General features: G+C 42.2%; 1 protein-coding gene across 2 annotated transcripts in view; it reads right to left on the minus strand.

Annotated features, from left to right (window-relative positions):
* Positions 1 to 26,004, minus strand: part of LOC148323130 (aryl hydrocarbon receptor-like) — a 50,090-nt gene continuing 24,086 nt past the window's right edge. For both annotated transcript variants that reach the window (XM_088314286.1, XM_088314285.1), the window contains 9 exons: positions 25,608 to 25,717; positions 19,534 to 19,623; positions 18,895 to 19,027; positions 13,588 to 13,721; positions 10,226 to 10,428; positions 10,025 to 10,134; positions 7,918 to 8,059; positions 6,154 to 7,750; positions 1 to 4,969 (listed from right to left, as the gene is read on the minus strand). In XM_088314286.1, the coding sequence (XP_088170412.1) occupies positions 4,829 to 4,969; positions 6,154 to 7,750; positions 7,918 to 8,059; positions 10,025 to 10,134; positions 10,226 to 10,428; positions 13,588 to 13,721; positions 18,895 to 19,027; positions 19,534 to 19,623; positions 25,608 to 25,717 (2,660 nt within the window). In that variant the 3' untranslated portion in view covers positions 1 to 4,828. The remainder of the gene's footprint in view (positions 4,970 to 6,153; positions 7,751 to 7,917; positions 8,060 to 10,024; positions 10,135 to 10,225; positions 10,429 to 13,587; positions 13,722 to 18,894; positions 19,028 to 19,533; positions 19,624 to 25,607; positions 25,718 to 26,004) is intronic.

The following is a 26,004-nucleotide window of genomic DNA, read 5'->3' on the forward strand; positions in this document are numbered from 1 at the left end:
TAATGTGGCAATGATGATTTATTGATGTTAAAATGCTACACAAAGCACCTTTACATGTTCGGGCTCCGCACAGGAAATCATCGCTGACTGCGATTGGAGGCCGCCCCCTTGTTTTAGGAGGATGTCAGTCAAGAAGGCTCACAAGCATGTTGGTGTTTATTTATTTGTCCAACAACATGATCACTGAGATCTTTTTTTTATTCGTAAGAAGGAAGAACAGAAGACAACGCACAAACAACCTTGACCTGTCGTTGCACGATCAACTTTACGTTATTTCGCCTACGATAGAAGACTCAGCAGTATGGCACCATTTCCAGGCTGTCATCGTGTTTTGTTCTCATTCGTGTAAGCTGCACTATTTACACATCTTGGAAAAAAAAAAGAACGACAGAGCAAAAGGAAATAAATTGGACAAAGGAGCAAGTGTCGCAAAAACAGTGTATGAAACTAGTGACGCCGAACTATGTACACACCTGTATGATTATTTTTTTGTAATATTTACGGAACACATATTTGTCTTCACATCTGTAATAAGTCACATCAACAAATTACACATAGCAAAAAATTGTTCTGCAGTAGAAAAAAATAAGAAAAAATAAGAGGGAAGGAAATGAGTCAATCCGAATGACATATAACCACGTGTGAATCACATTTTAACATAAACCATAGAGAACAATAATATTAAAACCACGAGTAATGACATTATCTCAACAATTAAAATCTCTTTTCAGCATCTCTCCTCCGCCACAACTTAACAGCCATTTTGTAAAAATTGTTTTTAAACTAGGAATAAGAAACATTCACAACTGCGTCCTTCATTTAGGGATCTCCTCTCAATCCTCACATTTGGTTTTGCTCGTAACTGCTCGTTGACTGCTCCCAAAACTCGTATCAAGTGAGCAATTTTTGCCGCAAACGTATCTCTTAAAAAAGTGTGCCATTTTGAGAAGTAGTCTCTTTCGTCACTCAGATGACAAGTCAGGTGACAAGATTGATACAATCTTTTTATTTCTGTGCACTCTTTATTTTGTACAGAATAAATCTAGCTTCAGTTCTTATGCCTCCAGGGGGTCAATTGCGGGTTTTGGGGATGAATATTTGACTACATTTGCTCTCACGATCGTTTAAGTATTTATTTGTGAGAGTATTTTGCATTCATTTTAATGTTAAATGTATATTTCTTCTCATAGATATGTTTATTTTTTTTCCAAAGAAATTATTGAATAAAAATCAACAAATGCTAAATGTAACAAATGGCGTGAGCTAATGTTATGTCTTTCAGACTGCAAATTAGTTAAGACTGATTTGACGCCTTTTCTGGTTGCAGCTAAGTACGCTCGCCACATTTCCTCCATTTGTCAAACATCACTTTCAAACAATCTCCCAAATTCTTAACAATCGATTACTTGACTTTTCAATTTTAATGCACTCCCTAGCTGGTACTGAAATGGAGCCTGAGGTGCATGAGAGCGAAGCACATAGTTTACAAAAGCAAAATCAAAGTGGCGTAGCTAAGGGAGGCTAAAAAATACTTATATACTGCCTTGCATTTTGTCCAAAATTTTGTGGCAATCAAAAGTTCATTAAAAAACTTTAATAATGAACCCTCGTCACTCGGCCGTTTGGCTAGCTGCTGTCATTAGTTGATTATACAAGTAGACTGTGTTTTGTTTTTGGACTTGAGTAAAAAAAATGCAAGGCTACTATACATCATTGATTGCGAAAGTTAAGATGCAATAGCATTATTTTAACATTTTTAACATCGTCTAAATTAATTTTCAGGTTTTTTTAATCTAAAGAAATTTATGGTCAACCAGCGTTTCAAAACGGTTTTGTGTTCGATAGTTATCGATATCCAACCACTAAGACCCCCTGGCCCCCATCCGCTACCAGTCAGTGCACTAACTAACCTCTAATTAGGTGATACATACTGTGTTTTCTTTTCCTTCTCAAACTGACATGTCTACTTTAGGTATAAAGTGAAGTGCAATACTTCAAACAAATAAGTTAAAATAAGTAAAGTATTTGCACACTTAATGAACATAACAAAGCATTACAGTGGCCCTAAAGGTTTTAAAAATAGTGCATCACAAATCTGGTGGAACTTGGGAGCGGTAAAGTTAAACAGATTAGTAGGGGGCTGGTAACCCACGTTAAACCATGTATTTTTTTTCCTCTTCTGATTTTTTTTGTGTATATGAGAATGTCCTTTCTCTTCAGAACAATCGAGAACCCATTATTGCCGCAGCCTGTGAATAAATACTGAAATTCTAAATAAATCCTCTAATCAGGTCAGTTCAATGCATTTACACCCGAATATCACCCCAAGGTTAATGTTGATCAGCATGGTCAACAATAATAATAATAATTAAAAAAAGAACATTTCTATATATACTGTATAATTCAACTTGAGAATTATAAAGAGAACACAAACAAGTGTACAGAAAGGATTGCGCTTGTGATGGCGTCATCTGAAAATGGATGCCAACTTGGGTAGTTAGCATGAGTCACTTCTTAAATCCGTACAAATGAAATAACACCAAAACAAATCAGGGTTTGTTTGAAGATGACTGCAGGGCTGCTGCATTAAATGGCTGCTTGAAATAAAGTGCAGGATATCATCCACACTAATTTTCTTCATATTCTATACTTCCTTTCAAACATTTAATCTCATTGTTGACGGGGACAACTATTCAACAGAGAACTGAAGCACTACATTCTTGTTGCATGACAAACAACTGTTTACTTTGCTCACTTTTGTGCTTTTTTTTTTTGAGTGTCGATGCAATGCGAAGCAAATAACCAAATGACGTTCACCCTGGACACTTCATTAGGTACACCTGCACAAGCTATGAAAGCGTCTGCCTCTTGAACAGAAACATGCTCAAGTATTATCTCCACTAAGATGATGTTTTCTTTGATGTTTGTTAGTAATCTCCAATATGCAAAACTACTTAAAGAGATAGTGTGTGAAATGCACTTGCTCATCTGGTGGTGAACTAATAGGAAGCAACAACCTAAATTTTAAGCACGTGCACTACACTACGGTGCCTCAAAATAATGTACAAAGGATACAACAAGAATTTCTGCCACAGTATTCAGAAACTGTTTGAAATTAAAGAAGGTTGCTTTTATAATCTGAGGGGCACAAGCGACTTTAAAAAAATTAAAGATAAGAACTAATGTAAAGCAAATGTGTGTCTCTGTCAAAGGTGTCAATCTAGGGAATAATTCTGAAAATTAATTGAGAAGGTGTGAATCACTTATGGTGTTCAAAAGATGATGTAAAAATATAGTGCTACAAAATTATATAAATCAAGTATAAATATGAACAGCATTGATACACATAATTAGTTATCATATGAACCTGGGACTGGAGTATATTTTTTATTATGGCATAATTCTTTGTATATAAATTATCTACCATCCATCCATCCATCTTCTCCTCACTAGGGTTGCGGGGGGTGCTGGAGCCTATCCCAGCTATCTTCGGGCAGTAGGCGGGGGACACCCTGAACTGGCTGTCAGCCAATCGCAGAGCACACAGAGACAAACAATCATCCACACTCACACTCATACCTAGGGGCAATTTAGAGTGTTCAATTGGCCTGCCATGCATGTTTTTGGAATGTGGGAGGAAACCGGAGTACCCGGAGGAAACCCACGCAAGCACAGGGAGTACATGCAAACTCCACACAGGATGGCCGGAGCCGGGATCGAACCCACGCCCGATGCTGTTTCTCACTGTGAGGTCATCGTGCTAACCAGTCGGCCACCGTGCCGCCCAATAATCTACCAGTGTAACTATATAATTAATTAGTAAGATAAGGGGTAGGACTAGAGTATTGTGCATCTTCCTACTCCCTTTGAACATGTAAACCAAGTTTAACTGTAACATCTACTGAGGATTTTCTTTCTCTTTCTTTTCTTTATTTAAATTTTGTTTTTATCATGTAACATGTTTATATGTTCAATAAATCAATCAATCAAAAAATCCTGATAAAGGTGCATATTCTGTCTTATCAATGCGGTTGTACAATTAAAATCTAATTGAATAGATCAACTTTTTTGGGTTCTACTCTTTGTGGTGTGGCCATTCGACTGCACGCTCACATTACACCTACTGATGCTACTAGTAGTAGAAATGTCTAACTGGTGACACCCACATCCTCCCCACAAACATGCTGTCCAAAAGTTATATGGTGGCTTAAGTAACTAGCCAATAACCGACTGCATCATGCAACCTTAACTGAGCATTGTGATCTTACAAAAGGCAGATTTTACATTGGATTTGATTGTCCAGGTGTCCCTAAGGAACTGGCTGGTGAACGGAATTTATCAACAGGAAGAGACGCAGGTATTTGATGGAAATATGGACAAAGTAAAAGTTGCATTTAGTGCTAAAGCCTCCCTCCCTTTTTCCACTTGAGTGTTTCTGTACATTCATGAAGTGCAGACAAACAGATTGACTCCAAACCTGTTTGTTCAACTGCAACTCCTTCACTAAAAGAAAACCCTGAATCATCTGTCACATCTGTATTCATTCACATAACTCTCTAACTGCATTATTGTAAACAAAGGACTCTTATGATAATATGACTTGAAAAATAATACAATGATCGCTCAACCCCCTTGGCCAAAACAAACGAACAAAAACAAAATACGACAGCATTTATTAATTTTGTTTGTTGTCTTATCTGTGTGTTATAAGGCTGGTCCATTCAGTGTGTGTGTGCGTGTGTGTGGGGGTGTGGGTGCGCGTGTGTGTGTGCGTGCGCGTGTGTGTGCTTTCTTGTCTCTGGCCATTTGCAATGCACGGGCCAGCTGGTCAGAGGTAGAAGCCAGTGGCTGGTGGATCGGGGAGTCCAGGCAGCGTCTCCGGGCAAGGTATCTGGACAGCAGGGGGCGTTGCACCATTCCTATTGGGCATTGCTGGGTATGCTGTGGTCAGGACACTGCCATTCTCCATCTGCACAGTCCAGGGGGTATGAACAAAAGGGCAGCAAGTGATGCAATGTGCTGGGTGTATAATATCTTGGAACATTCATATACCGTAGCTTTTTACTGAAGCGCCAACTTGACAAGATGTATTTATTTGTGATTCATCCCTGATTGGACTGAACACTATTTAAACAGCACCAAGTTCTCTTTATTTACTCTGGGATGTGGCCAGGTTGCTTTTGCAAAAGTGATTGAAAATCACTGAGTTTTTTTAAACCTGTTTAAATAACTAACAACCATAGCATACAACTGTACTGTATCATACTGAGAACTGAGTCTCAAACTTTGACTATCTCATCTTGCTAAATACCAAACTATTCACAACACTCCTCAGTATAAGCATAGCAGTGTAACAAAGTTACATTTCCAGAGGCAGGTATACATATAATGGTGGTATTATAGTATGTTTTACAATAGTTAAAGTAAGTTTCTCCATGTGTTGTATTGTGCCCCAACAGGAGCTAGGTGGATGTATTTGATTAACTAGTAAGTCATTCTTCCGCCAGTGCTTCTGGAATAATTTTTGTGTGCGGGTGTCAGTTTGAGCTTGGTTGATTCAAAAGTCACTTGTTTTGTTGAACCTTCCCTTTGGTTCAAATACACTATCCATCCATCCATCCATCCATGCATTATCTCTTCCGCTTCTCCTCACAAGGGTCGCGGGGGTGCTGGAGCCTATCCCAGCTGTCTTCAGGCAGTAGGTGGGCTACACCCTGGACTGGTTGCCAGCCGATCGCAGAGCACTCAAAGACGAACAACCATCCACACTCATACTCACACCGAGGGGCAATTCAGAGTGTCCAATCAACCTGCCATGCATGTTTTTTGAATGTGGGTGGAAACTGGAGTACTTGGAGACAACCTACGCTGAGATGGGGAGAGACATGCAAACTCCACACTAGAGGGAATCAATCCCCACAACCTATGCACTGCAAGGCCATCGTGGTAACCAGTCGCCCACCGTGCCGCCCAAACACAATATCATAAACTACAAATGTTACTCACAGATTATAGCTACTACCTAAAATATGAATAAATGAAACAAACTTGGTATTGAACAATTGTATTGAGTAAAGCTTCCTGTGAATTATTGACCATCACCTTAAATATGATTGTCCAACTACTGTAAAATCCAAGTTCAATGTTTCTTACCTTGCCTTGATTGGGTTCATGAGGCATGTCGGAGGCCACCATGCTGTAATGATCCAACTGACGACAAGGTTTACCAACTGCCAGAATTTGCTCCAGCGAGGCATTCGGAGGCGGACACTGTGACAAGCTGGATATGACCTGAGCTAAAGGAACTGGAATCGGCTCCTGCGGCAGCTTCTGCGTAATCCCCTGGAATGATGAAACTGTCGACTCAGCCCTGTGCTGAAGCGCACTGCTCCCAAACAACCCACCACCGTTAACAGAGTAATCCGAATTGTCAATATCGGGGACGCTGTAATCCATGCAGGAATCTAACGAGGTGTCCACAAGGTCTTTTTGGCTGTTATTGAGGCACGGACCCAGACTCTCTCTGAAGCCAAAGTCCTGCCACTGTGATTTTACTGCCGACTGCTCTGTGCTGGAGATACCACACAGTCCATTTCGGTTGGCGGCCTTCTGTTTGGCATGGCACTGCTGTGAGAGCTGGTTCTGTATCAAGGGTTGCTGCTGCTGAAGGTAGGTTTGATGCTGTTGATGAAGCTCATCATCTAGTTCGGACGTCTTGCCATTGAAAACAGTTTGTTGTGAGTTCATGTGTTCAAATTGTATCCCTGCATTCATGAGAATGTCTTGTGCTGACCATTGTCCATTGGGGGGAGCTTCAGCAGGCTCTATCAGGTCTCCATTAACTAAGGTGTTGGCCAAATGGTCACTCTGATGGCCCCAGTTGTGTGCCCCTTTGCCCGAGCACATGCTAAGGTGCTTTTGCATTTGCTGGGACAACTGGATGATGGGTGCCTTCCCGGCCACTGGAGGCTTATGGTGAGAAAACTGCATTTTCACATTTGTGTCAGAGGTGAGCATGCTTTCAGAAACCGACACAGTTGTTGCACACACTGATGGACTGCAGGGTGGCATCTGTCCTCCCTGGTCTGCGGAATCAGTCTTTCCTTCAATGGAGTCATAGATGTATGAAAGAATCTCATCATTTGTTAGTAGGTCATCCAAGGTGGGCACACGCTCTGGGTCTATCTCAACTCGAATCATCCGCTCATCCAACAGGAGAAGCTCAAGATCCTCAGCGCTCAGCCCCAAACCCTCGAGAGCTCCAAACAACTCCCCATTTGAACAGCCGCCATCCTCCAAATCCACAACCCCTTGGCCTTCCAGTGACAGGGAGTCCAAAGTGGCAAGCAGTGGGTCAAAGCTGGTGCCCGGTTCTGTGATACGTTGATCCACATCACCATTGCTTGGTGTGTCCCAGGTTCTCTGCAAACTGGATTTGGAATCAGAGAATCCCATTTGGTCTCCAAAGAAACTGCTGTGAAAGGAGATTTTGGGCTCCAGGGCAGGCTGGCAAACATACACCGATTCATCTTGGCTCATGAGGGCCCCAAGAAGTGAGCCTGGGTCCAGACCATCCCTCAACAGCCTGTCAGTCCGGCTCTTCTTTGACTTACTACTGCTCTTCTCTGAAACACCATCTCTGAAGCCTGCAATGGGATGGTTAGACTGGTAAAGCAATGCCTCGCCTGTTGCATATGTAAAGGGTAAATGCATGGAGCGTTTATGCAAGTGTTCTCCTCCCTCTTCATCCCTGCAAAGCATAAAAAAAGCATTATTAAGTGGAACTTCTGTGGCCTAGTTTAAATATTATATACATGGTGCATATCTGAAATTGTAAATCTAATGTTCCAAAAGTGGCTCCATATACAAAAAAACAATAACATTTTCAATTTTGAGTTTAACAGTAAAGAAACATACAAAAGGGGCCTCTGAGTTGCGATGATGTAGTCGGGTTTGCCATTTTTGTAAACCAAACGAGCGTTGGCCTGCACCCATTTCCAGCGATTCTCCTTGGTGAGCAGCCTGAAGACAGTCAGTCCACTCTCACCAGTCTTCATCACTATAGCAAAAACACATACGATTAGTATTGTTGCACGTGCTGGCCCTTGAGTGGTTTAATTTAATTCATTTTGTGTTTGTTTGTTTTGCACGTTTATTTAAGTACATTGACCCTTGAACCACACTGGTGAGAGTAACATATCTGGCCTCTGAGATATTTGTCCTCACAATGTGTTGGTGCTGGGTCATCTGTGATGCTTTGCTTATGCAGTGGATTTGTAGAGTGCCCCCACCCCCCCTTTCCCATCTTCTACTCTGGCAGCTCCACAGCTTTACTCAATCTGCTCCGTAATCCCAGGGGATTACGAGCAAAAGCCGTTTTAACTCTCTGACTGGGTTGGACTGTGTATCCTCAACTTTTTTGACAGGACTACATTCAAAATGTATTGTGTTTCATACGTATTTTGGTTGTCATGAACTCACACGGTATAGCGCTTAGGTGTCAGTTGTTTCGGATCGTCGTGCCATTTGGTGGCCGACCAGCCACGCACACAAACTGAACTAGGGCTGCAACAACAAATGGATATAATCACAAAGAAATTGATCGTTTGAAGTGTTTCCAATGAATTTCATTCTTGATTCCTTGTGTCAAAGTCTTGTGGCATGACAGATTTCAAGACTGGGGGCCCTATATTCATGCCCAGTGCAAGTCTAGCACAAAACGAGTGCGCATGGGTGGCCTTTTATTTCTTTTAGTATTTTCGTAGACTCGTAAAGGTGGACGAACGCTTTTGTGCCGTTGTGGGATGGAATGTAGCCAACTCCCGGCCAATCCAAAAAACAGGGCGGTCGAAATGCACACAGTGCTTGTCATTGCAGAACCAGAACTTGACTCGCTGTGATCTGTTCATGAGATTGGCGTGTGCAAAGTGTGTTTACACAGTTATAGAGGTAAACTGTATGATCTTCTCTTGCAAATGATGTAGTCGTGGCACATGGACGGGGGCAATTGGAGATAGCATGAACCCCCGATTGTGCAAGTATTGGTGAACTACCCCCCAACCATAGTTGCGACGAATGGTCAAGGGGGTGCTATTGAATTTTTTTTAAGATTATAATGATAATAATTAATTCAATTAATTGATTTCTACAATGATTCAGAGGGATTGTTCCATGCAGTTGGTATTTTGATAATGAAATAGTTTGACATCCACCATAAACATCTGCGGAGCACAAAATCAGTCTGCCTGTGTCTCAATCAAATTCACCAAAATCATATTACGCCACCTGCACCATCACTTGGACCTGCTTTTAGTGATTCTAAAATCAAGTCTACTTTTGTCACCAAATTGCTAGCTCCGCCAGTGGCGTGCGATAGTATACGCCAGATTGCCCATTGAGGCCTATCATGGTCTACCTAATTCACAAACGTACGAAAATGGAAAACGACACATCAGTTTTAATGCTATGCACATTCTATTTTCTGTCACCAAATTGACACGTGAAATATACATTCTATCTTTCCGATTTCAGGAAAAAAAATACTAAACTATCAGACCTTTTCTTTATGGGAAATGCAACATGTGCACCACGCAGTTATTGCAAATAGCATCTTAGAATGCTCATCATTGACAAGAGACCTTGAAGGTTGAAGATGAAGATGGTGGCCTCACTATTGTAATCTGCACCTTGACCCGAAGCTTTTTGACATTAACATTTCATTTTTGTCATTTTAAGATGATCATGCAGCAACATGTATTTTGTGCACTTTGTGCAGTGTTAGTTGAAATAAATGTCCTGTTTTCGAATAAAAAAAACAAAAACAAATTACCACTAATTTTGGCAACAACATTCAGTGTATTGTTGAGTTACTTTTTCATTATTTAGTTAGACATGTTTCTCGGTTGGTCCTTGAAAAAATATTGCTTCATGTTATAAATCTCAGCAGTGGCACAAAACTGGTTGGGAAACGCTCGTATAGTTCATTCCTGACATGATTTGTGGATAAAAAGTAAATTAAACTTACTTCTGACATGATTTTCGGCACAGTACAACATATCTGCAGCATGGATGAACTGATAGCCAGATCCTCGTACCCGCAGTTCAGCCTCTGTATACCCCAAGACTATCTTCCCCCTGAAGAGAGATATTCAATCCTAATCAGAGGTCTTGGCACAATTTTAATATGTTACATTTCCTGCACTGGAACCAAGTTTTTGAAGCCTACTTTGCATCACAAGCCAACGGTGTAAAGTCCAATTTATGCTTGGTTCTGAAGATCATGTTCTTGGTCCTGATCTCCAGAATGGATGGAGGTTGCAAAGGAGTTGCAATGGCAAAAAGTGCAAGCTGTGGTGGCGCCTTTCCTCCGTTTTCTTGTCTCTGGGCCTGTCCGTGTAGAAATTTCAGCCTGCCCTGGAAGTTCAGAGCCTGTAAAGAAGGGAAGTTTCACTCATGAGTTTATTGTCACACCTCAGCATGGCTGCACTGGTCAGATGTAGTAAGAGTTTGATTGTGTTGTAGCACAAGGCATTTTTAACAGCAAGTTGCTAAAACATGCTACACTAGCATTTAAGACTGGGATTATTTCAAGAGAATAGGGGTCCGAAAGCAAAAAGCGGCACACTGTCACATACCTCCATTGAGGCATGTTGATAGGACCGATATGTCTGATCTTGTTGGGCTAAATCTACTCAATAAGGGCTGGGCAATATATGGCGTCAAAATAAAATCTCCAATTAACACTTCAGATAAATGGGCGGGAAAGACAAATGACAAAAAAAAAATATTGCAAAAATATTTTGCTTTTGGAATTTTCTGGTTGGGGTGCGGGGGGCACACCATCAACATGTCAATGAATCCCACCATGACTCTGACAAGTTGTAACACGACTGCAGTGCGAAAATGATTCTGCTTATGTTTCATCAGTGTGAGGTTTTGTCCTCCTGTTTTTTTCTGAGTTATGTACAGAAGGAGCAACATTTGTGGCATGTCTTCATTTCAAATGTTGAATTAAGTACAGATGGACCGAGCCGAATTTTTTTCATATGCAGACATGATTCATCACCGATACTGAGTATAGATACTTTTTTTAAATTTATGTAGGTAAAAACCACAAACTTCTCTTGAATGTGGTGGTTTCACTCAAATATAACACTTTCTAGAATGTCAATTGCAATTTTTTCTGACAGTATTGTCTCACATTTTACAAAATTGTTGCATGTTATGTGTTGTTTGGCCTTGAAAACGGCACCTTTTTACAGCTGTGGTTCTTCTTTAAAGCATTCTATAAATACAGTAATCCCTCGTTTACCTGGGATACGTTCCCAAAAAAACCTGCGATAGGTGAAATCCGCAAAGTAGTCTGCTTGAATTTTTTTTATTATTTTACAATGCATTTGATAAGATGCATTGTTGTGCTTTGTTTGCACGTGTAAGTTGTGGTCCTTCAGTGCTACCTTGTGGCATTGCTGCCTTTGTTTTAAGCGTGTTATTTCTTCTCCCATCTTTTTTTTGTTATTCAACTTCCGGGTTGCTTCACTTTGAGACGTGTGTTCATATGTTGACAGAGGAGCGGTTTAAAGCCATCTATATAAACACACACTAGGTATAGAGCATTAATTTGATTGTTTTGGGAAAGAATTGACATTGTGATTTTTCGTTATTTTACATTGTCCGTAGCTCCGAATCTCAATGTGTATCCCAAGCCAAGGCAAGATATATATTGATGTGCCGCCACGGACGAGACAGAACGACCTTCTACTGCCGCACTGATTAACGAAGCTTACGAGAAAAGTGAATTTCTGCCGTTACAGGAGCGTTGTGTAAACATTATTGATATGTGTATTATTTGTGAAAGTACTATTACAATTTGTGTTTTTCTGTTGTTCTGTAGTTTTCATGGTGCAGAATGCTGAACATGCTTGTTCAGTGATAAAAGATTATCGACACCCGTTTCAAACTGTCTGCATCCTTATTCGAAATCCAAGGGGCCGCTGCACAGAGCACAATACCACTGTAAAAAAAATCTGCGAAGCCGCAATAGGTGAAGCACGATATAGCGAGGGATTACTGTAATGCTGAGTTGAGTGGACTTGTGTGATGTGTTGTCTCAGTTTGAACACTAAGGGGCACTATGTAAAAGCACAGAACATACAGTTGAATTGAGATGAAGAGAATAAATAACTCATTACAAAGAAGATCTCAATTTGAAGATCACAGAGTACGGTCTCGTGAAAATGCCAAGTACGGTCGTTCCAAGAACGTACACAAGTACAGTCTTCCTAAGAAGGTGAATCTCTTTGGAACAGCTGTGTACTTGTTAACTTCCACCCGACTCAGATGGGATTCTGTGATATCGGCTTGAATGCATCTAGGGATATTTTCCTAGCCAGGCCTTCACGTGAACCAACAGATGCATCCTTGGTTCCCAATACTCAATGTATTCTTTTTTTACTCATACTTTTCAATTGTAGCAGTACTTGGGCATTTGCACTGCATATACACGCCATGTTAACTCTCTGTGTTAAGTACCAAAAATATGTGCAAAAACAAACACAAGACTGCTTCTCCATAAGCGCACAAATTACAAAATAAAACTGACAGGACAACTTTTCCAATAGTGTCGCAAATCTGCAGTTGTTTTATATGAATTGTAGAGTTCTCTTATTTACCACTGTGTGTAGGGCTTTGACGGTAAAAATTATTTATGACTGGATGGGTGAAGAGGATGAGAAGTGTGTGAGGAGACAGATAAAGGCTGACGATTGAGAACAACATCAGTTGAATGTCATTTCATTTTGGCATGATCATACCAAACAGTGTTTATTTTCGCAATAAAGAGACGGTCGATCGCACATTCATCCTCATTTCTTTGTCCAAACAGATGCGACAAAACTTGATCACACAATTGTTTGTTTCCCTTTCCTCGACATGCCATGCGACAAGGCATTGCACGGCCCACTTACCTCCATCACGGCTTCATAATGGGAGCATTAGTGCATTGTGGGCAACGAGGCTCAAAACTCTGTGCTTTTGGGGCGGCAGTCTCCATCCCAGCAATTACCACCCAAGCCAAAAGAACAGTTAATCATGCATTTGCAGAAAATAATTTGCATTAAATTGCACTTCTAGCGTGGCTCCTACCCGGAAAGTATATGCCAGGCTGGTTATGCGCTATTGGGGTGTAGTATCGGTGCACTTTTAGGACTATTGAGTATTGTGCAAATGTACAATTTCGGCAAAGACGTTGGTCAGGTTGTGCTCCGCCCTTTGGTTGCTATGACCTTTAAACATACATTGCAGTGGAGTTTTTTTTTTTTTTTGCTCGTTGTCTGACACTGCAAACCTGAACCAATTACTGACAAAGCTGTGCCTCTTTTTGAATATAGGTTCTCTTTGTTGCAGCTGTTGTTGTGGTATTGTATGATCATTGCAAATCAGCTGGGTAAGAAAACAAATTTCGTGCCAGAAATTCAAATGAATCAACAAAATTGATTTCCCAATCTTACTAGAGTCCATTTAGTAAATTAATTTCATTTCATCACTTTTTTTATTTTGTATGCACGTATGGTTTTCCGCAAAACCTACCAGGAAGCCAGACGAATTGTCCAGGAGGCAGCGGAAGCGACACACAAAGCTCCTCTCCAGGAATGATGAGTTTTCTGGAGGAAGCTGCTCAGGGTTATAGGTAACCAAGGATGAGCTGTTGTCCGGTTCTAGCTCTATGAATGTAAGAAAATCAAATTGTTGGCAAATTCAACACAAAACAGGATTACACTGTAAAAAATGGGGAGTGATATTTACTTGAAAAAATCCAGCAAAGTTTTTTCACTCAGGACATTCTAAATAAATTTTACAAGAAGATTTTATTGAATGAAAAAAAAACACCAACGGGAAGTTGTAGTTTGTACTTTTTCACATAGCTCATTTCATACACAAGGTTACTCAATGTGATTGAGGATTGAACCGACAACCTCCAGATTTTGAAGATGGCCGCTCTACACCTGCGCTATGACTTGGCTATTTGAGGTGAGTATCTCCAAAAGGAGGCCAAAAACTATGCATAGACGGATTCCAAGGTTTGCACCTGACACCAATCGTGTACTGACTGACTGTCGGAGTGGCATGGCTCAGTTGTAGAGTGGCCGTCGACCAACCTTGTGGTTATGGGTTCCTCTACCGCATTGAGCTCCATTGTGTATGAAATGTGTGTAAAAAACCAAAGTGGGTTCAACCTTGGAATGCCTTTTGAAATTTAATGTAGTCAAAAACTCTTCTTGTAAAACGTACTTAGAATTTCAGAGTGAAACAACTTTAATAGTATTTTTCAAGTAAATATCAATCCCCATTTTTTACATTGTACTGTTATTGGCTTGCTTTCATACAGTAAACTGCGCTGTAGAAATCAAGCACTAGAAAAGGTAATTTATTTTGCTCAATGTTTGAATCATATTCAAACCTGGGTTTCATGGCTAATTTCTTCCATTAAAAACATATTGTGTAGGTCCAACTTGCACTACAGCGGTAACACTTGTGGCTCGGGATCAAGAGTTTGTGTCAGGGCTATGGGTCTTATCTTGAACACATTGCTAAAATCCAAAGACACAGACATAAGCATCTTACAACCAAAATACAGAAGGGGACCACTTCTCCTCGTAAGCCCGCTGAAGATTATGAGGTCATGTGACCCGACCTGAGGGACAGTCTTATGGCTTACTGCCTAAACTGTGTGTACTTAACTGTCTGATTTGGAATTCCCAATGTTTGTATGCCAACATGGGCTCTTTGTGGTCATTAAGTCATCGTTGAATAAGGGAGTCCCCTTCCAGTACAAACCACACATTGTTGTCTTTTTACAAACCCCAATTCCATCCATCGTCTGTACCGCTTCTCCTCACTAGGGTCGCGGGGGTGCTGGAGCCTATCCCAGCTATCTTCGGGCAGTAGGCGGGGGACACCCTGAACTGGTTGCCAGCCAATTGCAGGTCACACAGAGACGAACAACGATCCGCGCTCACACTCATACCTAGGGGCAATTTAGAGCGTTCAATTGGCCTGCCAAGCATGTTTTTGGAATGTGGGAGGAAACCGGAGTACCCGGAGAACATGCAAACTCCACACAGGATGGCCGTAGCCAGGATCGAAACCCACGCCTGATGCTGTCTCTCACTGTGAGGCCATCGTGCTAACCAGTCGGCCACCGTGCCGCCCATATATATATATATATATATATATATTCAGTATTAACAACAACAAGAAATTCTGCCGGATTCTCTGGGCCCAAGCTCATCTGAGATGAACTCAAACAAATTTGAAAAGTGTGGTGAGGTCTGACCAGTCCACAATTAAATGTGTTCTGGAAATTGTGGCTATTGTGTGCTCTAGGCCAAGGAGGAAAACGACCATCTGGGTTGTTATCAGCACAAAATCCAAAAGCCACCATCTGTGATGGTATGTGTGTGTGTCAGTGCCCATGGCAAACATAACTTGCAACAGAGGCACCACTGATGGTGAAATGTTTTGGAGCAACATATGCTGCCGGAAAATAATACGAAATTGGATAAATAAAACACATTACGTCGCTGCTCTGCAAGGTAAGGGTGGTCGTGTGTGTGTGTGAGAGTTCAGAATGGTGATGGCTCTCGGAAAGAAACTGTTTTTCAGTCTATTAGGCTTTGATTTGATGCACCTGTAGCGCCTGCCAGAGGGCAACAGGTCGAACAGGTGTGAGTTCGGGTGAGCATTGTCTTTGACGAAATTGAGAGCTCTGCTGAGGCACCGGGTGGTGCAGATGTCCGACAGGGAGGGGAGAGGGCAGCCAATAATCCTCTGTGCCGTTTTGACTGTCCTATGGAGCCTCACTCGGTCTGCCTCAGTGCAGCCTCTGTACCAGGTGGAGACACAGTACGTCACCAGGCTCTCTGCCCATGTTGAATTTCCTGAGGATTCTCAGGAAGTGCAGACGCTGGTGGACCTTCTTTACCACTGCTGTGGTGTTGTGTGTCCAAGAGAGGTCATCGGAGATCTGTACTCCCAGGAACGTGAACATGTGGACCCTCTCCACACACACGCCTTTGATGTAGAGGGGGGGTGGCGCAGTCGTGTTCCTCCTAAAGTCGATGACGATCTCCTTAGTTTTTGCAATGTTGAGTTTCAGTCTGTTGTCCTCACACTAAGCCGTTAGTCTCTGGACCTTCTCCCTGTAAACTGTCTCGTCTCCTTTCGAGATCAGACCGACCACTGTCGTGTCATCGGCAAATTTGACGACGGTGTTGTTACCGTGGTCCGGGCTGCAGTCATAGGTGTAGAGGGCGTAAAGGAGAAGGCTCAGCACACATCCTTGAGGGGAACCGGTGCTCAGCGTTCGGGTGGATGACATGTAGGGGCCGAGCAACACAGTCTGGGGTCTGTTGGTCAGAAAGTCCCTAATCCAGATGCGTGTGAGGGCAGGGTGGCCGAGAATGTCCAGTTTGGCGACGAGGATGTCCGGGATGATTGTGTTGAATCCCGAGCTGTTGTTCCAGATGGCCCAGCACAACATGCAGAGCAGTGTCGATGGCGTCCTCAGTGGATCTGTTTGCTCGGTATGCAAACTGGTATGGGTCCAGTGTGGGAGGAAGTCAGTCCTTGATGTGCTGGAGAACCAGTTTCTCGAAGCACTTTATGATGACGTGAGAGCAACAGGACGGTAGTCATTCAGGAGGAATGCAGGTGACTTTTTGGGGACAGGAATAATGGTGGAAGTCTTCAAGCAGGAGGGGATGACTGTTTGAGCCTGGGAGCGGTTGAAGATCCTGCAAAAAACATGAGATAGTTGCTGGGCACATGCTCTGAGGATCTTGCCTTGTATTCCGTCGGGTCCAGTAACTTTCCTGGAGTTAATAGCCAGGAGCACACACCTCACATCGTGTTCCTCTATGGTGAGTGAGGGGGAGTTGAGGCATGGAGTGCGGGGGTGTGACAGTTGGGGTGAGTCAAAGCGAGCAAAGAAGCAGTTTAGCTCCTCTGCTAGCGCCGCACTCGGGTCTACAGATGTCATGCTGACGCCTCTGTAGTTGATGATGCTCTCTAGACCCTTCGACACCTCTCGTGGTCTGTTGCTGGCAAGGTGGGACTCCAGATTCCTCTTGTAGTCCGTCTTGGCTCGTTTAATGCCTTTTTTCAGGTCAGCACGAGCCACACGGTACAGGACTCTGTCACCTGACCTGAAGGCAGCGTCGTGGGCCTTGAGGAGAGAGCGAACCTGGCTGGACATCCAGGGTTTCGCGTTTGGGAAGGTCCGTATGGTCTTGTTCAGGGACACAGTTTCCATGGAGAACTTGATGTAGTCCAGTACACATTGTGTGTAAACATCAAGGTCCTGATGATCAAAGAGGTCCCAGTTGGTGTCTTGAAAGCAGTCCTGTAATTCACTCATGGCGGTCTCCCGCCAGGTTTTCACAGTCTTTGTGGTGGGCTTGGATCTGAGTCTGAGAGGGGTGTACGCAGGTGTGAGCAGCAAGGACAGGTGGTCTGACTGGCTGAGGGGGGCGAGTGGGAAGGCTCTGTATCCGTGTTTGATGTTTGAGTACACATGGTCAAGAGTGTTGTCTCCCCTCGCTGGGCATTTGACATGCTGGTGGAACTTTGGGAGTACAGTCTTTAAATTGGCCTTACTACTAAGTGAACGCCATCAGGGTGGGCCCGCTGTTGTTTATCGATGACACACGCGAGTAGCGAGAGCGCCATGCTAGTGTTAGCATCAGGAGGGATGTAAACAGCGGTGACGAGCACTACTGTTAGCTCCCTCGGGAGGAAATAAGGCCGGCATTTAACGGACATGTACTCGACGTCGGGGGAAGAGTGCTTCTCAACGATCACGCTGTTATTGCACCAGTTCTCATGCACATAAACACAGAGCCCCCCACCCCTGCTCTTACCGGTGTCGCGATGTAGCGAGCGCCCAGCTAGCTGGATGCTAGCGTCGGGAACGTTGTCGTGCAGCCAGGATTCCGTGATGATGATCACACTGCTGTCTCGCACATAGCGGTTTCCCAGGATTTGTAATTCCAGGTCGTCGGTTTTATAGACTACGGATCTGGCGTTGGTGAGGTAGAGACTCGGCAGTGGTTGCTTGTAGGGCTGCTGTCGTAGCTTTAGTAGGACACTGGATCTGCAGCCCCGCTTCTGATTCCTCTCTCTCCGTCTCTGCGTCGCCTCCCGGTCCCGATGACAATCCACGGTGAGCCAGGCGGCCTCGCTAGTTCATCGGGAAATTTGCCATCATAGCAAAATTCCTCTGAGATAGTAATTTTGTATCGATATCCAACGTCCACGATGTCCTGACGGGTATATCGATACTGTGTCGCAGTTGGTGTTTATAAGACCAAGCAAACGTAAATAAAAAGGAATAAAGGACAAAATATGACAACACAGACCTGGACAGTTGAGTAACTATAGTTGTACATCAAACAAGAATGGGAAAGAATTCCACCTACAAAGTTTCAACAATTAATTAAGTTCCCAAATGTTCAGTCTTGTCAAAAGGAAAGGCAATGTCACAAAGTGGTACATGCCCCGTATCAGCTTTTTTGTCACATATTGTAGGCATGGAGATAACCACAGTTTACCTCAAGCTTTGTATCTAAACTTAAATCCACAAACAAATATATAGACAATATGCCAGAGATGGAGAAAACTCTCAGTTGTTCTCAAAATCATTCACTCACTCAGTAGTCTTATAAGTAAAATGTTGCAAATGCCATGACATCTCGAGGTAGTTAAACTAGCACTAGACCTTGGCGTACATCAACAGGAAGAACCCTCAATGTTTAGTTTCCCCTTCTAAAGTTTTAACTGATTCTTCATTTTGATATGGGCTTGACAAAATGGTAACATCCAGAATAAACTACCAACCTTGAGGCGAGTCCTGGCTGATGTTTGATGGTGCTGCAGGAGGAGGATTCAACGCCCAGTGTAAGTTTCTCCTGAGCTCCTGCTGGTCTTCTGTATGGACCAACTCATACACACTCTGGTGCATGACGTCGGTCTAGGGGAAAAAAAAACAATAAGTGGGGAGTCAAAGTCTGAGCCATGACCGTTAAGGCATGCCAGCATCTAAAATTTAACAGATAACTGGCATTCTCCACCAGTTTAACATCTATATCTCTATCAATATATCTCTATCAATATATATATATATATATGTATATATATATATATATATATATATATATATATATATATATATATATATATATTGATATATATGGATGCCTTGGCTCAATAAAGTTTGGGAAACATTGACCTTGATACTAGTCTGGATAGATGATTGATTTGGTCTGCTGCTAGAACTGTGCTGTTCTTGCAAAAGGCCAAACCTGATAAGTTCAAATTTTCATTGTTTTTCGGGGCGAGTGATTCTATGCACCATGCAGGGATTGAACCACAGGATGCTGAGCAGTTTCCTGCTGATGTTGCACGCAACCTATCCATCTAAACGTGAGGTCATACAGTCGTAAAGCCAAATTGCACATGACATGAATGATAGGTAACCTGATGGAAGCCCAAGTAATCCTGGATGGTGTGAGAGGAGAAGAAGATGGTCCCGCTGGCAGTGATGACCAGGACAAACCCATTGAGAGCCTTGAGGAGGAAACACAGCGTTAGTGTTCAGTCTAGCAGCAATTAACAGAAGGGCAAAGTCATGCTGCTAATTTTAGTCACATATGATTGTTACGTAATGTTTACCCTGAATGAAATTAACACAACAAACAGTGTGCACATCTCGAGTTGTAATAACATGCAGTGTGAGGAATATTTTTCAAGGGTGGTATGTTATGAGCACATATTTATTAGACCGCCAATTGTTTAGCCATTCTCAAAGTTAGCCAAAGCTTTTGTCTTCTAATATATTTAAGGCATGCAATGTCCTTGATTTTATTTTTTTGCTTCTTTAGTGATGGCAGTGTGTTTGTGTTATGTAAGAGTGGAAGCCTGCAAGATTTTAACTGCTCCACCATTGAGATTATTGTTAAGAAATTCAACAATGGCAATGTATGGATGTGGTGTGAACAGTGACAGGATTTGAAAACACCCAAACTTAATTGAATTTTGATGTCAATGTATACCCGCAACACTCGTAAGGATAAGTGTTTTGGCTAAAAGACGGATGCATTCAATCAGAAAATTAGTGCCAACACCGTAGCTGTTATAACCTTTTTTTCGGTCTTTCATAAAATGCCTACTAGAAAGTATTGTTAATATGAATGTAAGCTTGTTTAAATTCTACATGATTAACCAAATAATATATAATCATTATAAAATGCGGTCAAGCTCTACTCTTCGTGGACGATAGGGACAGTGTCGATACGTGAATAGCCAAGATTTGCGTATGATTGACAACCATTGAAATGCACTGAGGGAAAAAATAATACACCCCTAAAGCCATCCATTTTTTTCGTTTTCTGCCAGTTTTATTACTCTGAGTGTTATGACATATTTCAACCTTATCTGAAGCTCAAAAACACACACACAAAAAAAGAAACATAAAGACGTTTACTAAGAGAAAGCCATTAATAATAAAACAGAAGCACGTTTTCCCATTCAGATGAGATTCACATAATGTGAAGCAAAACAAGACAAAGAGAGCCAGGAATTTAAGTTGTAGGCCAATTTGTATTATATGAATTATTCCAAAACCAGCGAGTCGTTATGTCCTTAAATAGAGCTGTTTGGCTGCAAACACAGTACTGGACCCAACCAGGATTGAAGTTGGGATCGCAGTGGTTGCTGATATATTCACATGCGCTCATGCAGCTCAGCCCAATCTACCCCAAGGTCAGCAAGCCACCATGTGACAGAACCCAAGAAATGACCAGGACCCAAGCACAAGAACCCAGCCCACGTGGAAAAAAAGTCCAAATTCTCATCCCAACTGCTCCAGCAAAAGATGGAGATCCTGGTTTAATGCCAACTGTACCACAGGCCACCCAACTGGACCATTTCAAGACTTTGGCTGCCCAAAGAATATTCTGTCCATAAAGGTTATGAACAGAATCAATGAACAAATGCTGTAATGATGTAGTGCAACAATCAATTGTTACAAATCCAACTAATGCCAACCAAACTCTATCACCCGTTGTGGAGTGACCTAACAAGCTTTATTAGGGGTTCTAGTACTCCCAGAGTACCCTAAATAGAATTCCCTAGACTTCTCAAAGTCTAAAAAACACATTTCGATCGGTTGGGCACACTTGAATAGTACCCTGCTGAGGGGGTAGAGCAAGTGTAGTGTTCCAGAGCCTAGGTGGAGATCACACTGCATCTTCTATGAGGTTCAATGCAATAGATCCTCCTCTCCGGAACTCCACAATTGACCTGGAAGCCGTGTGTGTGTGTGTGGGGGTGTGTGCGTGTGTGTGGCTCCCACCCACCGTAGTTGAAAAAGACCCTCTGGTCTGCCTTCTTAAATAGGTAGAGAACCACCAAGTCTGCTAATACCGAATCATTGTCCTTGATGTCCATATGATGGTGCAGAAACCCCACAACATCACAGCTTTTGTGAACTTTGCGCTAACGTCATCAACCTTAAGGCCATTTAACATTTTCAACCACCTCAGTGCTCACAATCCTTGGGATAGAAGAGCCCACTTGAGAGTCCCCAGACGCTGCTTCCTCAATGAAAAGTGTGTCTGGGAAATTGAGGCCTTCAAAATATTCTGCGCAATCGCCCACAACTTCCTGAATCAACATCAGCAGTGTCACATCCAGTGTTGATGGTGCACTGTCTCTTCCTCCTGAGCTGATGGACAACGAACTCCTTACTAAGTCCCACAGAACAAATCGGCCTGACAGAATTCTTGACGGGATTGCTGATCCCCCAACAAGCACAGCTCCTGTCTTTTGCTTTAACAATTCTGCATCTGACTCAACACCCCAAAGCTTCACTGGCATGACATGGCTGAAATTTTGCCACCGGTGCGAGTTGAAACTCCTTCAGAAGTCCAATGCAACACTCAAATTCCAATCAGTACGGAAATGTGATGCGTTACTGTTCCTTCAAATACAATCCTTCCGTGTCTCACTGTCATTGGGCAGATGACCATTGAAGTTTCCAAGCATAACAAGGGAGTCCCGAGTAGTCACCAACCTATTTGTAGCTGAGAGCAACATCTTGACTACTGATTAGTGTGAAAGGCTGCCAGTGTGATACACACTGAAACATCTGGAACATCCATGCATCCATCCACCCATCCATCCATTTATCATCTAAACCGAAAACCCACGCAGGCACGGGGAGAACGTGCAATAATTACATTCAGTTTTTAATGATTTTTTACAACAACTTACACAAAATTGAAAATCACAATGTTTCATCATTGGTGAGCTATTTTTGGAGAAGGCCCACAGGCTACTCATTTGTCCTTGGGGGCTGCTTTTTGCCCACGGGCATCACGTTGGAGACCCCTCATTATGCCCATTCCTGCTCGGCTCATCTCGTTGGGGGCAACTTCAGAGTGAAAGCGAGTCACCCCCTTTCTAGATGACTGGACATTTGGAAGTGATGAGCAAAGTCTTCTTGGTGAGACACAAGACTTGACCAGGCTTTAGTAATTCTGTATACTTCGCGTCTTTTTCAGGCAACACATTGACCATTTGTCTTTGTTTTTTTTTTGTTACTCTATTGTTATTATTCAGCCCCATTCTCTGAGCTCCCATGTTTAATGACACTTTTATTGTTATTTAATTTGTGTCTGGAGTTTGCTTTGGGTTCTTCTTTTAGGCAAATGGCTAAGCCTAACATCAATATAGAAAACGCAGGAGTTTGCGAAAGGATAAAAAAAAAGGAGAAAAGCAGAAGCCTCTTTGGTGAAGAGGAGGGCTGATAGTTCCAGCTCACCTGGTGCGCACATGCCCTTTCTGCATTTACCAACATTCCATAAACAAACAGGTCACAACAAAAACACAAAAATGTCAACACTAACATGCATAGATGCCCCGGCATCTCCCTGAATCAGGCCAGGGGCGGCTACGGGGTTGAGCAAGTGACTAATGCTGCAGACTTTATGTGATTCTTTTGGACACACGCGCACGCACACGCACACACCACATACACAGTCAACACAATAATCTGCCACACTTCCTCCCCGATAAACATGAACACCCATGTCAAAGCTGAAGATTTCACAATAGCGGCCACCAAACTAATGAAAGCAGTTAAATTATATGAAACGTATTGTTTGTATGAAAACAAATTGTGATAATTATGTCAATACTATTTAGTAAAATAGATTATTTTCTTTGGAAGGGGTTGTTTGCTGAAAGCAGTGGGGAACCAGCTGTACAACCAAAAATGGACTTATGGCTTTGCAACATATTATTGAAGTAATAGTTCATTCATTTTTGTCAATGGAGGATTTTGATCAAATCATTTAAGGCTAAGTTATGTAATTTACTGCTAATTTATATTAATTAGTGCTGTCAAGTGATATACACAATGATGTGGACAATGAACCGAAAGCAAACAGGCAACTAAATACAAACAAATTAACGAGACAACGAGGAACACCTGGACAAGACACAAAGGAGCTGATTGGGTAACACTAGGGAATGGGACGACAGGTGCAGGTGAACACAATCAGAATCAGCTGAGGAGAGCAAGGAAAGTAAGGAAAAACCTGAAACTAAATACTAAACCAAAATCAACGAATAGACCATGCCAGGCTTGTTATCATATCACGCTGAATTCGCCTACACTATAGTGGTAACGCAGGCTTGATCGGTATACATTTTGTGATCCATTCAAAACTGGACCACTGGCATAATTATTGCTTATGTTTTGAAGTGGTGGCACCATTCAGATACATCCAAAATGATAATCATCAAAGAAAAAGATTGTTTTCACAAATCAACCAAAAGCAAGCAGGAAGAGGCCCCCTTTTTGGAATGGTCACCTCCTGACCGAGCCTGTTTCTCCATATGAGCTTTCATGTTTGATTACGAGGGAGCCAAAAGAATTGCATACTGTAACGACATAACGAAACCTCCCCGGTACAATCGGGTTGCGCTGGGCGGGTAGGCGTCTCCTTCCCCTCCTGGAATGCCAGTGTGGTGCACATTGGGAGGAATTGGACTGGAAAATCAATGACTCCAGCAGATCAAAAGAGATCTGGCAGCCAGTGAGTTTTTGCTCCATTCAATCACACATACAGTATTGCCTTGAACCAAGACTGGATGCAGTGTGTTTAGCCTTTTTTTTTTTAAGAATCAACATCAATATACTGTAGTATGACCAAATGTAATGCATTATTAGGCAAGGCAAGGCAGCCTTATTTATATCGCACATTTCATACACAATGTACTTCAAATAAGTAAAAATACAACCAATAAAAACAGAAGAATTTAAGCGTGTTAGTTCATAGTGTCAATGAAATGTTTGCGGGGTGAAAAGACTAGCCAATATTTAGTTGATAATCAATCGATCCATCCATCATCCAAGCCGCTTCTCCTAAAAAGGGTCGTGGGCATGCTGGAGCCTATTGCAGCCGTCTTCGGTCAGTAGGGGGGGTACACCCTGAACTAGTTGCCAGCCAATCGCAGGGCACACAAAGACAAACACCCATCCACACTCACAATAACACCTAGGGACAATTACGAGTGTTCAATCAACCTAGCATGCATGTAATGGGAATATGGGAGAAAACCCACACAGGCACGGGGTGAACATGCAAACTCCACACAGGAAGAGCCGGAATCGAACCCTGTGAGAACAATGTGTTAACCAGTCACCCACTGTGCCGCCTAGATAGTAAATAATAAATACTATTTAATTTGGGGCAAAGTTGAGGCTAGACTTCCGGCAGATGTTCTCATCAGACAGATTTAATTAACCTGATGTGCCAGATGGTTTGTATCACAAAACATTAGACCATGTGGAAAAGAGCTCAAGAGCCCTGTGTGGCTCAATAAAACCTATTTAACGCAGAAAACCACTACATTTGAAGCAAAAGAACAGTATCCCTAAATATTACCAGGGATGGGGAACCCAAATGCAGCAATTTTCTAATTTTTTTTCACAAAAATTAACTCACTACAAATGTTCATATTGTATGTTCATATATCATACCAAATCCACCAAAAAATATCAAATCTATATTATAAGACCAACTCACGTTGTAGTACAGAGCAGTATAATTGGATAATTGTATAAATTAAATTCCTCTTCTTCCTTGATGTTGTCCGCAAAAATGTCTGCAAAATTGGCCTAGTCATAATTTTGTTTGATCCCTCTGACAAACTCACAAATGCAGGCCATTGTAAGCAATCTCAAACACAGAGTGCTTTGATGCAGGTTCTGATTAGAAACATTTTACTCAACAAGCAGCAGACTGTGCAAGTGCACAAAACAGAAAACACAAAACATTGTTGCATGAGTGCATGCCAGACAGTGCCAGATGTGTCAAGTGAAAAGCTACTGTGAGGATTTTGGCATCCAAATAGATGGCCTCAATAGAATTTTAGGGACTTTTCGTAGGTTGAAAATACATGGTGACGATTGGGACAAGCTGTTAGTCAATGAATAGTTGTTTGGATTCAGTGAATGCTTTGATCACTTTGTATTTACTGACTTGGAGCAAAAGTTCTCCTTCGGGTATCTTGGCATCCACAACTCCTGTTGTTTTTCCGTCGCCATTATTCATGCTGACTGGAGTGACACTTTCTCGGTTGGTCAGGGCCACTGTGGAGAGAGGAGAATATGAAGTTAGGTTGGAGACGGACGGGCAATCCTCTGGATGCGAAAGTTAATCTACTTTGCTGAATGCTTCTTTAATTCCAAAATAGAGTTGCCATGATAAATGATTAATAGTACAGACATAACAGTGATGTGGTACCCAGATTTTGTTCACCCTGGAATGGTCGCCATGTCATCGCAGCGAAGTTATTTAAAAGACAGTTAACAGTTTCAATTGCAGCTTAGTTGAACCTGATTTGTTGTATTTCACATTCTGTAAGTTATATGGGGAC

The sequence above is a fragment of the Idiotropiscis lumnitzeri genome, chromosome 14 (assembly GCF_059441095.1).
Source record: "Idiotropiscis lumnitzeri isolate Australia: NSW breed Sydney's pygmy pipehorse chromosome 14, RoL_Ilum_1.0, whole genome shotgun sequence".
Taxonomy (NCBI): Eukaryota; Metazoa; Chordata; class Actinopteri; order Syngnathiformes; family Syngnathidae; genus Idiotropiscis; species Idiotropiscis lumnitzeri.